At 49.4% G+C, this 12,909-nt stretch overlaps 5 protein-coding genes across 5 annotated transcripts; 4 read left to right on the top strand and 1 right to left on the bottom strand.

Annotated features, from left to right (window-relative positions):
* Nucleotides 1–4,227: 4,227 nt before the first annotated feature.
* FPRO_12195 (uncharacterized protein) lies at nt 4,228–5,175 on the top strand (the record flags this gene model as incomplete). The annotated part of the gene is made up of 1 exon (XM_031221751.1): nt 4,228–5,175. The coding sequence occupies one exon, from the start codon at nt 4,228–4,230 to the stop codon at nt 5,173–5,175; it is 948 nt and encodes a 315-aa protein (XP_031087279.1).
* Nucleotides 5,176–5,681: 506 nt separating this feature from the next.
* Nucleotides 5,682–6,914, top strand: FPRO_12194 (putative acetyl-CoA C-acyltransferase precursor; the record flags this gene model as incomplete). Its single annotated transcript, XM_031221750.1, has 1 exon — nt 5,682–6,914. The coding sequence occupies one exon, from the start codon at nt 5,682–5,684 to the stop codon at nt 6,912–6,914; it is 1,233 nt and encodes a 410-aa protein (XP_031087278.1).
* A 591-nt stretch (nt 6,915–7,505) lies between these two features.
* Nucleotides 7,506–8,952, top strand: FPRO_12193 (uncharacterized protein; the record flags this gene model as incomplete). The annotated part of the gene is made up of 7 exons (XM_031221749.1): nt 7,506–7,785; nt 7,838–8,010; nt 8,064–8,122; nt 8,170–8,305; nt 8,365–8,377; nt 8,427–8,501; nt 8,552–8,952. 7 exons carry the CDS (start codon nt 7,506–7,508, stop codon nt 8,950–8,952), a joined length of 1,137 nt encoding a protein of 378 aa, XP_031087277.1.
* A 494-nt stretch (nt 8,953–9,446) lies between these two features.
* Nucleotides 9,447–10,158, bottom strand: FPRO_12192 (uncharacterized protein; the record flags this gene model as incomplete). The annotated part of the gene is made up of 3 exons (XM_031221748.1): nt 9,447–9,496; nt 9,567–9,612; nt 9,670–10,158. 3 exons carry the CDS (start codon nt 10,156–10,158, stop codon nt 9,447–9,449), a joined length of 585 nt encoding a protein of 194 aa, XP_031087276.1.
* Nucleotides 10,159–10,504: 346 nt separating this feature from the next.
* Nucleotides 10,505–12,899, top strand: FPRO_12191 (uncharacterized protein; the record flags this gene model as incomplete). The annotated part of the gene is made up of 6 exons (XM_031221746.1): nt 10,505–10,615; nt 10,693–11,380; nt 11,441–11,807; nt 11,862–11,929; nt 11,979–12,297; nt 12,350–12,899. 6 exons carry the CDS (start codon nt 10,505–10,507, stop codon nt 12,897–12,899), a joined length of 2,103 nt encoding a protein of 700 aa, XP_031087275.1.
* Nucleotides 12,900–12,909: the final 10 nt, after the last annotated feature.

Raw genomic sequence — 12,909 nt, 5'->3', positions numbered from 1 at the left:
GAAGTGGAGTCGGGATTTTGAAGATCCCATTCCTTCCTTGCCGTGATTCGTCTTCGTCAGGGAGCGGCTGTCTTCGATTTCCCATCCGAAGGGGACCTCATTGGAATTGCAGCGTCTAATCAATAAATAGTCTGGGTTTTGAAGTTAGCGAGTACAGAAAACTCTCAAATAAGCTCGTGAGCGTGGATCTAACTGGAACCTCACTGCTGTGTGCGTAAGGCCATCCATATGTATCAAGTGTTGTTTCAGTGGAACCAGGCCATCGATCCTAGTCATCACAACTGTAATAGCACCCCACGTGCTCTCCTACCAAACTGTTTCATGCGGTGACATTCACTACTGGACAGTGGCTCACAGGTCTTGGATTTGAAGCCCCAAACAAGGCGGTAGACACACCTTGGGAAGCTGAGTCTGGTTTATTCCTTCGCAGATCTCCCCCCTTTTGTTATTGCCGCCTGGTGTTGGATGGCTTGGGAGCGCAGGGTCTTTTGAGGCTAGCTTGTGGACGGTAAACTATTTTTTGCTTCATGCAAATGTTGGCTTGAGTTGCATGTCTGAAAAGACTTGGAGTTGAAGTTTAGAAGCTGGCAGTCCCGTCCAGGGGTGATGTAGTCGATCGAAACGGGAGGCTGTCGAGGGATCTGCGTTGTTGGCCTTGTAAGAATGGTACGAGAACCTGCTGTTTCCATCAGTGAGGCCACAGAACATGGTCGGGCTCATGATGTCGAGAACATACTGTTGATAAAGGAATACGCATTGCCAAACTCTCCTTCTGCTTTCATTCCAGGTCCACAAGGAGTAAGTGAGAACTAACAGAGTTGTTCGCATCTTTTTCATTGGTTTTGCATTGCTACTGTCAGATGTGGATCGATCGACTCGAAATGGTCACTCCGTCACGAGTGCCTTGGAGCGAGCATTAGTATTCAACGAAGAGAATAGCGACAGAGTCGGAGAAAAAAGGTGATCAGATAAAAGCAGTGAGACCAGTAGATATCCGAGTGAAGTTGTTGTGCCTACTTTGACCGACAACGACACGCAGCTCAATTTGTGTCTCGAACGATGAGACATCTCTAAGAGACCCAAATTCGAACTCTTCTTTGGTTTCTGCAGAGGTGTGTTTCGGGTCGCCTGAATTCTGATTGCGTTGATATCGGGGTCGCTACGGAGTGTTGCATGGGGAGGTCACCCATGGGCGATGATTAGTGGCGAGATACTATTCCAAGAGCACCAGGACAGCTGGGCCTCTAGTATGTACTGTAGCAAGAGGATTAAACCTACGCCTGGGCTAGGGTGTCTCTTTCTTCTCCCGTAAAGATGAGTTTGCCTTAGAACTCGCCTTCATCCTCATCTTTACTGTTGGTGTCTTGACAAATAGACCTGTTCGAGTTCCGTCTTGACTCAACTGGACCGCCGTAGCTTCGGAAGTTGCATCTTCGCGGCGAGTCCACGACAGTCAAGATTAAAGCTTAACAGTCGTGTTGATATCGATTTGAGCTGAAAGCTCCCCAGTTGGTATTCCGCTCTTGCGCTTTCCGTCTGATCGTATACAGGCGAAGACGGCTGTAGCCTCAAGTGTTGTATGAATCAGGACAAGTCGTGTGCGGGGTCATCGTTGTAGAAAGATTCCTTTCGCCGTGGCCTTTCAGTTGCCGCGAGCCCGTGTCGGAAACAGCCTGTCCCTAAGAATTCGGAGATGCGCCCTTCCGTCTTGAATGCTCCTTTTGGGCATGTAATCCTACCAGCGGCATGATAGTTGAGAATTCGGGTTGGGAAGAGGGTGGAAGACGAAGACATTTTTGACCATGAGTAACTCGGGTAGTGACAGATGCTTATATTTCGGGCTGATCGGCGGTTCACTGTATCCCCCTGACTTTCTTGGGCTGCGATTGCCATCGGCTTCGGATGTTTTCGCCAATGACACTTGAGATTTTCGGCAAGATTTGGGTTTCTAATCGTGTTCGGGATGCGGAGGACGAGTCGGGGTTGCGTGCCTTCTGTGTCATCTGGTCATTCACTTCACCCAGGCCCATATAATCTCCCCTAGAACACACTGCGACCACGTGTTGGCCTTGGTCGGCCGCTCGTAAGGAGACCGATTCGGTAATCTCTCAATTCCGTTGCTGACTTCGGCGGAGAGGCGAATGTGCTGAGATAAGTGTCTACTGCTCATAGTCGAGATAATGTCTCGGCATCTTGCCCAAGGGCGGCGGTTTGCTGGGAGCTTTCGAGTTCTCAGCTCATGGCGGCAGCGTGGAGACGGTTGGTGAATCTAGACCGCAAGTCAACGTTGGCATTGCGAAGAGACATAATCTAGACTTGCTAGGCTTTTCTTTTATGATGGAATTTCTCATTGTAGAGGCGAGATTACTGGATATCGTTTCACAAGTCTTGGTTGTCGGACAGAAGGTTCTGGACCGTCTGGTGTTATTTGCCATGACAGCTGCCTGCAGTGCCAAACCACAAATGGATATTAAGTGCCTATTGAAGCGCTTCTTGACAGCACAAGTCTTTTTTAGTAGGTAAGTGCTCGACCTGCATGTTCATGTTGAGACAACAGTATCGTCCCATCCAGGTGGTGGAGCTTTGCTCTTCTTGGATAGATCTGAGTAAGTCACACATACTAACGTTGCAGGATATCTCTCACGAATGGCGGCAACAATCTTACAGATCTCATGACCCGGCCACTTGTTGAAGCTCTGTTGCGTATGAGAACATTCGCCATCATCCACCGTTTCCGTGTGGTGCTGCAGCATGTCTACTGCTGCCTCGCTAATCCTGTCCACTCTCACCCAGGCTCAGAACACCGCAATACACTCATACGATCTAGCCGTTAACACAGGAATTGCGACGATGTCCGATTCCATACCATCACAGAGAGTTAACCCTTTATTTAGCAGCACATTCTCAACGAATGAGAGGCGTACGTCCATGGGCGACAGGCCTAGTCAATATTACGGGCAAAGTGAGGAGAGCCGGCAAGCGATTTGTTGCCGATACGTTTGATGGATATCCAAGAACAGAGGGACGGAATTGCGTGGCATCCTTCAGGCCCTTGTTGCCTCGCGTTCCCATTACCTTGACTCGGATCTCACGGTTGTTCTGCAACCCTCACGACCATGATCTCCGCCTCATGACAACAATAGTCAATCTAATGGAGAAAGCCAAATCAAGACTCGTGCGAATGAGCTCGAGAAGTTATCATAAGCAGGAAACATCTTCTGGTGGTATCCCCCCCGGTTTGATGTGATCCGTCGCACCTCTATCACTAGAATATTACTCTCATGCCACTAATCTCTTTTCACAGGATTCCGACGTCGCAGTTCCTATTTCGCCGACAATCCGACACACTCCAAGAACATCCAATCAACGGTATCATAGTCTCATCACCCCCGCTACACTCCACCGAGGTCGTAGCCTTGGTCTTCTTTCCAATGTCGAAGTCACTCTGACTTCTCAGCTTCAGGTGACAATTGCCCTGCCGGACAATCTCAAGATCGATTGATGCTAGCAACATCATCCCGGAAAGTTGGCAGTCAGCGATCACCAACAAACGTGACGATTTACCAACATCGCGGCTCGTCCTGTCCGTGACTACACCACCCATGTACTAGGCAGGCAGTCCACTGCTGCCAAGCTGATCAAAACACAAGATTCTATCAAGATTCATCAAAAAGTCATTCTAGAACTCGAGTACGCCACATTGAACACTGTGTAAATCAGGCTTGATGTCAACTTTTGTGCTGAGGCATTGACGTTGCTGGTCTGTCGATGACGGCCAAAGTCCGCGGAGGGTCGCCGTGATGAACGATTTTCTTGCCCCAACTTCATTGGCGTCCCCAGAACGAATTTGGTCAAGCGCATGAGAAAAGCTGCAGATGTGAGAGTGAGACCATACATGAGAGACCGGGCATTCACCGCGGTGCCTCTTGTCTTGGTTTTACAAGCGACAGGTAACCCCATGGGGAGCAATCGCAACGCTCACCCCACCCCATGGACTAACAAAAAGAGGTCTCGGGGGAACATCCCATCGAAGTAGTAGTAAGTGTAAAGCCGATCTATATTATTCGCCAGTTTGTGGGTTATATATGTCACAACCAATTCCACTAGGGCTCCCCCAGCAGTGTTCTCAGCAGCCCAACTTGACTTATTCTTAATCTTACTATGAAAGTGCCGTTCCCGCTAATTATCGCCCTCCTTCAGACCACTACCATCACAGACGCAGCAGTCATGAATCCTCCTTCACCACCTCTATCGGTTGCCAAGGGGGCAGCTAACGTCTCCTCTGGTGCTGATCCAAGAATGCCAGCTGGCGCCTGGGATTCACATCTTCACATCATGGATCCCGTGCGTTACCCTCCAGTTGAAAACATTCCTTACAAGCCCGCTGTTCATAATCTCTGGGAGAATGCGATCTTTGAGAACAGCATCGGGTGCGACCATGTCTTCTTCGTTCAAACCGCAACGCATGGATATGATTTGACCCTCATGCTGGACTCTATGCGTGCGGTTGGGAGTGAACGAGCCCTTGGCCTTGCATTGTTTGACCCAAATACCACCTCACATGAGCATATCCGCAGATGGGATAGCGAAGGTGTTCGCGCTGTACGCGTCAATCTCGTGACGTATGGCGATGACACTCCTATTGATGAGCTCAAGAGCCAGATCAACAAGTACGTCGATATTATTAAGCCTTTCGATTGGGTTCTTCAGTTGTACACCAAGATGGAGCGCATTGCCGAGCTGGAAGATTTTTTGCCGGCTCTTGGCGTGCGCGTTGTTTTTGATCACTATGGCGACCCGAGTCTTCCGAAGTCAACGGGTCCTGTGAACCCCTACGACATCAAGGGCTTCCAATCTCTGATCCGCCTTTTGAAGACTGGGACGACTTGGGTCAAGATATCTGGCGCGTACCGCCTCAGCCATCTTGATTCTGATATCTGGGAGGATCTCGACCCTCTCACGTTGGAGCTCTTCGAGCAAGCCCCAAAGCGAGTTGTTTTTGGCTCAGACTGGCCTCACACACGATTTGAAGGTTTAGACGTTAGGCCTTGGGTGTCTCACTTACTGGATTTGACCGAAGGAAAGCAATGGCTCCGAGAGAGACTCTTCAGGGATAACGCTTTGGAGCTTTGGGGAGTGAATAAGACGCAGAGTACCTGTCATGGAGACAGATGATATGTATGATGATCAAAAATTGGTCTATAAGGCTGTTTATTATTTTTAGTAAGATGAGCCGAAATTAGCAAGTATCAAGTCCATCGATTAAATAAATAGTGAACAGCTCGTTATCCACCATACCGCCAAGTGTTGACCATCCAGACCAGTCTCTTCATCTAGTGTAGCAAATTACAACTGTGCCAACATAGGAGCATTCAGATAAACTGCAGTGGACCGAAATGCGCGTTAAAGAATATTTACTACAATGTCGCAAAAGTTGAGCTGCTTCAGTGTGGTACTTGAGGCTGCTGACGTTTCATCATGCTCACGGAATCTGGCCGTGGAACATACCCGAGAGAAAGTGGCCCCTGCTAACAACAGTGCAGATTTCGTAGAGAAGTGATTCCACGGACTGAGCATACTTTCTAACAGTAGATAAAATGCAATCTGCAGCTTGCCAAGACACGAACTTCGGATTACGCAGTATCTTTGTCAAGGTGTCAAAGAGATCTACTTCACCAGCCATGTTTCCATCAAGAGGTATCATTTCCATACTTGCCAAGGCTCCCAGCGACGTTGTAATTTTGTCCTCATTGCGCACGCCAATATGCCGTGCGAATCGAGGATCCCTCAACAATGCGTTCCCCGAAGAGCTTCTTGCCTCTGTGCTCAAAGCAACGATCGACCGAGTACCCAACCTCGACCCGTCAATCATAGAAGATGTTGCTGTTGGTGTAGTACTGTCTGAGCTTGGAGGCTCTAAAGCTGCACGCATGGCTATGAACCACGTTGGCTACCCAAACACCACGTCCCTCTATACTATCAATCGGGCATGCTCTTCTTCACTCCAAGCAATCTCGTCCATCGCTTCTCAGATCCGAACAGGGATGATCTCAGTGGGAATTGGAGCGGGAATGGAAAGTATGACGCGGAACTATGGAAGCCGAGCTATCCCAACTGACCTCTGGCCTGCTCTCCGAGAGTCCCCAGTTAAAGATGCCCTGGACTGTATTCTTCCAATGGGCATTACCTCCGAAAACATCGCCGAGCGATACAGCATCTCACGGGAGGATCAAGATATTTTTGCAGTCAACAGTCACCTGAAGGCGGCAGAAGCACAAGCATCTGGCTTTTTCTTGGATGAGATTGTCCCGGTTACGCAAAAGATGCGTGATGGGCTAGAAGAGGTTGTCTTCAATACGGATGATGGTATACGACCTCAGGCAAGTTTGGAAGGCCTAGCAAAGTTGAAGCCGGCCTTCAGAGAGGACGGCACCTCCACCGCTGGTAATTCATCTCAAGTGTCAGACGGCGCGGCTGCAACGCTCCTCATGAGACGCAGCACGGCAAATGAACTTGGCCTGGGTGGCAACATCATGGGGAAGTTTGTTTCTGCAGTCACAGTAGGCTGTGCACCAGACGAGATGGGTGTCGGGCCGGCGATTGCGATCCCAAAGCTACTGGACAGCACTGGCCTCACGAAGGATGATATTCACAGATGGGAAATCAACGAGGCTTTTGCGAGCCAGGCAATCTATTGCCTAAGAAAACTAGATCTCGAAAGGGCGTACCAGGATAATAAGATCAACCCGGATGGAGGTGCTATTGCTCTAGGGCATCCGCTGGGTGCTACAGGGGCAAGACTGGCCAGTACGCTACTACATGGCTTGGGGCGGCCCGATGGCGGTGAGCTGGGGGTTGTTAGTATGTGTATTGGAACTGGTATGGGTATGGCCGGATTGTTCGTACGAGAATGAATAGCCTCTGGAAATGAACTATTGAACTAAATAGAAGCTTCCCATATGAAGTCTGGCTCAGAGCTTTCAGGATAATGATATAACCAACAAGTATGGTATGAACGCCGTGCTGAATTATTGGTCACATCTCCGTCTGCGCCATCAACCGTTTTTCTCCGCGAGACCCTACCCTCAGTTCGCAATCTATTAGTCAGAAGTCTCCATCCTCCAAAAACCAAGCTTTCTGCATTGCTGTAATTTCGAGTTATCGCCCAACCTACCTAATTTCGGTCGTAAAGTGGTATCACCGCTACCCGCCGCGGGCAAGCCCCGCGCTCAGTGACCGACACCACCAAGGCACCCTGTAATAAGCCCTGGCTCAAGAAAATTAGTCATGGGTTTGACGGGGACACACGCTATGACCCCAGACCAAGAACGCGGGGAAAGCTCTGAGATCGGCATTTGGAAAATGAGCATGATGCCCCACGATCTGGGGTAGCTATACGCCGAGAAGTATATAAGCCAGGCCAACGAGCTTCGTTGAGATGGCAATCAAGCAAAAGAGCCCTCCAATTGCAATAGAACATAAAGTTTGCTCGCGATCTTTTCATCATGCCCGCAATTGAGTTCGCCAACTCGTACGGGAGCTCCGTACACCACCTTGTGTCAGGCTCTTATACCAACAAAACACTGTTCCTCCTTGCCTTCGATACGATTGCCAAGACACTGACTCTGAACGCCACTGTTCCAGGCTTTGGCCTTCATCAATTTGTCACAAGTAATGCCGCGAAAGACCGGGTCTATGCCACTGCCATGAGCGAGCCTCCTCAGCTGTTCTCGTGGTCGGTTGATGAGAACTACCAGTTCACTCATCTTGACACGGTCAATATCAGTAAGTCAAGGGTACTAAACATGTTGGAGCTTCTTTTGCTGATTAATAAAAGCCTCTTCGTCCTGTTACTTCTCGGACGATGGCAACCTGGCTTTCTCTTCTGGTGGCTCAACTGCTGCTATTCATGCCCTCACTGAGAATGGTGCTATCGGTGAGCAGGTTCAGGAGCTTTACATGGTACCGGAGGAGGAAATAAAAAATGTGAACAAGACAAGAGCGGCTGTTGTAAGTTCGTATGATACTTTCGTCTCATTTGCTAGTGCTCACAGATATCCAAGCTCTATGGTGCTCATGCCTTTGACATCAACGTCAACAGAAAGGGCTTTGTCCCTCATTTGTAAGTACCCAACCTCCGCTGCAGATGATATGACTAACTCTAAGCAGGGGAATGAACTCCATCTTTATGTACGACATTGCGGAAAACGGCACTGCTACGCCTTTGTCGATCAACCTAAGTCCAACTGAGGGTGATGGACCACGAAACTCCTATTCTAGCAAGGATGGAAAGCTGCTCTACGTGGTGAGTCACTATGAGGTCGAGGATAAGAAGCAACAACGAAGACTGACACCATGCATCAGATGACCGAACACAGTAAGCTCAAATGAATACGTTCACATGAACCCCCTCACTAACCTTGCAGATCAATGGATGGATGTCTACAGAGTGCTTGACACACGTCTCGAACATCTCCAGAGGGCAAGTGCCATTCCTGATGGTGAGTCAATCTGTCGAATTCCGAATCTCAGTTATCTCTAACAACCGAAGATGTGCGAGGCGTATACACTTTCCGCAGCAACACTGTCCAGATGTCCCGGGATGGCAAATATCTTTTCACCAGTACTCGTAGCTGGAACAACACAGAGGCAAATGGCTACGTCGCGGCATTCGCCCTTAACGATGACGGTCTTTTGAAGAGCGAGAAAGCCGTGGCTTTCTACGAGGCGCCTGTCACTCTTGGTTCTGCCGGCGGTCTCCGAGTTGCTCCTTGGCAAGACGGAACTAACAGTAATCCCAACGGTATCACGGACTACATGTATCTCAGTGATACTTCTGAGGGGTGGATGTTCATTCTTGGCTGGACTCCTTCGAATCATACTCTTGATGTTGTGGCTTCGCTACATTATCCTGATAACAGCACGCCTTACGAAGCTACCTGGCTTGATTAGATCTATGGAGCTCTGGCATGGGTTAAGGATTCTGTAAATAGTTTTATACCCTCATTTATCTACTGGTTTCATAGAGCCATCACAGTTTTGGCTCCATGCAATAGCGCGGAAAAGGCATGCAATAAATACTTGATGTATCATGTGTGACGGATCACGGATGATGAGCAAGATTGGAAGTGATTCAGTTCTTGCTGTGAAATATCACTTTTCTTCGGTTGGCTTCACGCATAGGGTTATGATCTTTGCCAGCCTGAACATGGATATGCAGTGGTACTTTTAGACATCGCAGAATCGAGAGTCAAATGGATAGAGATTTAAATTGCCACGGGTTATCTGAACCGATCATCAAATCAAGCAGGATTTCTACCATCACCAACGGGGCCTGAAAATGGTTGCGACTTATGAGCAAGCTTATAGCTCGCTAGCTACATTGATCATAGAAAGCGTCTGCTAACTCTCTATATTTATTTATCCATCATGACTCTGCCATTTGTCTACACTTGCATTGCTAAAGGTTCTGGAACAGTATTGTTTCTCTCACCGACTGGTAGACGTGTTAGTCGAAGATGGCAGTGGGTTGATGCTGAGGTGAGGGAAGAGTTTGAAGTACTTGCCATCTAATGCTACAAGAAAACGGCTGACACAGTTATAACATGCAACCTGGAAAGTCTTGTCAGTATCTCTGAGAAAAGCGTGACTTTGATAGGATACACTTACTGTTGCGACAACCTCAACTACCTCTTGATCACTGGCAAGCGACTTGAGCCATTCAAATGTCTCATCCTTGACCTGAACATTCCTCGTCATCTCATCAGCTACGAGACAAACAGCCCATTGTTTCTCATTAAAACCGTGCGGCCTCTCGCTCCGCAACAAAACCCTCTCTCTCATGATCTCGTTCATCGACTCTGATGAGAGGCCGCTGTTGATAGCCAAGGGCGCATGGTGCATCCACTCATACCAAGCCCTGTTCACAACGGCGATGCGGCAGATGGCAAGTTCTCGTAGATCATCAGCCAATGACGTCTTTGTGCGGACGGCGCCGACGAAAGCGTTCCAGCCAGCGGCGACGTGAGGGGAATGCAGTAGTGCCAAATCGAGGGGTTGTATGGGGCGGGGATGACGGCGGGCCGCAATCGCAGCGACGATTGTCTCTTCTTCTGGGGAAGAAGTTGGAGGAGGATTAGGGATGTAAGGGACTCTCATTGTGGGTATTGGAACACAATATGTGTGATATTGTCGAAGACTCAGAGTCAGAATCATGACAATGACGCTGTAAATAATATAAGTCATCGTATATCTCCATGACCATCACTTACCTTCTTCCAAGGCTCTTCAATTCCCTGCCAGCATCCCCCGCACACTCCGCGGTAACTCGCCGCGGAGACTGCCCGGGCCAATTACGTTGGTCATCCACGTCAGTAGCCGTCAAGTTCAGACTCGACGATAATCCCCCAGCTTTCGGATTTTCACCGTAAGCCAATTCTTCAGTTCTCTCTCCGCGATCCGAGCTTATCAGAAGATCGATTGTTATCTCTTTTCCCCTGGAAACATGGAGACCAATGACGAGCAAGGACAGGGACCGAGCTCCGCTCGCTCCAAGAAACAGCGGATGTCTCGCAAATATCGAGGTTTGACATGTGCCAATTGCCGCGCAAAGAAGGTCAGAACGCCGTCTATTCTTTATTTCTCGCTGAATATTAGCTTTTTATACGCTTGCTGACTTCACTGGCGATGTAGGTTCGATGTGAAGGGAGTCAACCGACCTGTAAAACATGCGAGGTCTACCATGTCGAATGTCGCTACGACAAACCCCCACCGCTGTCGCAAGTTGTTGCCATGGCGCGCAAGCTTCAAGAAGCTGAGGAGACCATTGAGCGCCTGCAGGGTGGTGACAGCTCCATCAATCATCAGAACATGGGAGCTTCCATTGCCGAGAGTGTAGCCCCGGCTTCAAGCTCCTTCGCTGCCGAAGACTTGCCAGCACGATTGCCCCTATCATCAGGACATGACATTGAGCCCACAGTGCTGGAAGCCTCGCCTGCCACACATCAAAGGCGCCTCCAAGATCCTCCTCGACCAGCCGCAGCTATCGACGGCACATCGCAAGACGGTTTGGCTATAGATCTCAGCGTGGATGAACATGGCAAGATATGCTATTACGGCCCAACATCTGCTGTCCATGAGCCTCTGGGTCTCGTATCACCGTCTACAAACTCGATGAGCCGCGGGGACGGATCTAAGAGGACTGATGTCCGCGCTTACCTGGTATCGCGAGCTCGAGAATCGACCATCTGGGAGGAGTTTGCCCTTGGAAATGCGTCACTCCAACTTGGGTTGCCGCGACAAATTATGGCAAAGCTTCTTCATCTGCACTGGACCTGGGTTGCTCCTATGTTTATGTGGGTGTACAGGCCGGCATTCATGCGTACGTATCTTGAACTGCTACAACACGACTCACATCTTGACTAACTTCTCTTGCCTTCAGGTGACATGACGACCGGCGGCCGTTACTACTCCGAACTTCTCCTCCTCGTGCTGTGCGCTCATGCCTCGAAATACTACGACAGTAACCACGCGCAACTACTCTTCTCCCGAGTTCGATTCCTCCTCGGTGACGAGATACAGAAGCCTAGTTCAATACCTACTATTCAAGCTCTTCTGCAATTGAGTGCTCGGGAACTCGCTCAAGGCTCCATCTCCCAGGCGTGGCTGTATAGCGGGATGGCGTTCAGAATGTCAGCCGACCTTGGATTGCAGCATAATGGGCCCGACATAGCGGACCTCAAGGGACTAGACCCAGTAGACTTGGAGATCCGGAAGAGGTTATTCTGGAGCTGCTATTTCTGGGACAAGTGAGCGACCCATTTGAAGGCTTATGCATCGTATTTGCTTACATGGACTTGCAGAGCTATCAGCCTTTACACAGGGAGACTTCCAGCGGTGACCGAGCTGCCGCAAAGCCCCATTGACTTCAGTATGCGCCCCAAGCCAATTAAGCCATTCCATTCTGATGTTATGTGCAGTGGATGACTCCGCAGAGTCCGATGTATGGTCACCATACTATGAAGACATTTCACCACTTACTCGACTAGCACCGAGCCAATACCCCGTGATGAAAAGTCATGCTGTGTCATGCTTCGCAAACTCGTGTAAACTCTCTGTCATCATCAATGATATAATAGTACAGCTCTACTCAAAACGAAGCAGAGCTATAACCGAGTCGTCGCTGAACGATATTAAGGCACGTCTGGAAACATGGCGTGCTGAGTCACCGGTGCATTTGCGTTATGACCCAGAGTATCTACCAACCATATGTCCGCCTCCTCATATCATCTCCCAGAAGTAAGCCCCCAACCTCCACATTGCTGAATGTTGTGTTGCTGACTTTGAACAGTCTCCTATACTTCACCACGGTCATCCTCGCCCATCGTCCATTCTGGTCAGCACCAGCTTACTATCAAGTCTGCATGAGCGCAGCACTGAGCATGGAGAAGCTGCTCCTGATGCTTGAATCAACCTTTGGATTTGAGAACATTACGTATCTTATGGGCTATTGCATCTACACTGGGGCTTCAGCAGTGCTCGAAGATGCGAAGAACAACGATGGAGCAACACACCCCACTATGCAGACCTTTCTCAGAGCCCTCAATCGTGGCATGGCAAAGTGTCCGCTTCTTGAGCGCAGCTTGCACATCATCATTAAAGGGTTGAAGCGAACTCCAGTTCAGCGGCCAGCACCTGATCAATCGTTGTCCGATAACACGGTCACTGCTACCATGAATAGCTACATTCCGGCCTTCCCGTATCTTGACCCCGTAAGCCCGAATGACTTTGACATGGATGCGTACTTGAATAGTATGAGCATGGATGCGATGGCGTCGTTGGATTGTTACCCAGAGCTACAGATTGATCTTGATGAAATGATGAGACATGCACCGGCTTAGGTAGTGTCAG

This window comes from Fusarium proliferatum, assembly GCF_900067095.1.
Source record: "Fusarium proliferatum ET1 genome assembly, contig: FPRO_scaffold010, whole genome shotgun sequence".
NCBI lineage: Eukaryota > Fungi > Ascomycota > Sordariomycetes > Hypocreales > Nectriaceae > Fusarium > Fusarium proliferatum.
This window is presented reverse-complemented; position numbering and strand designations above follow the sequence as displayed.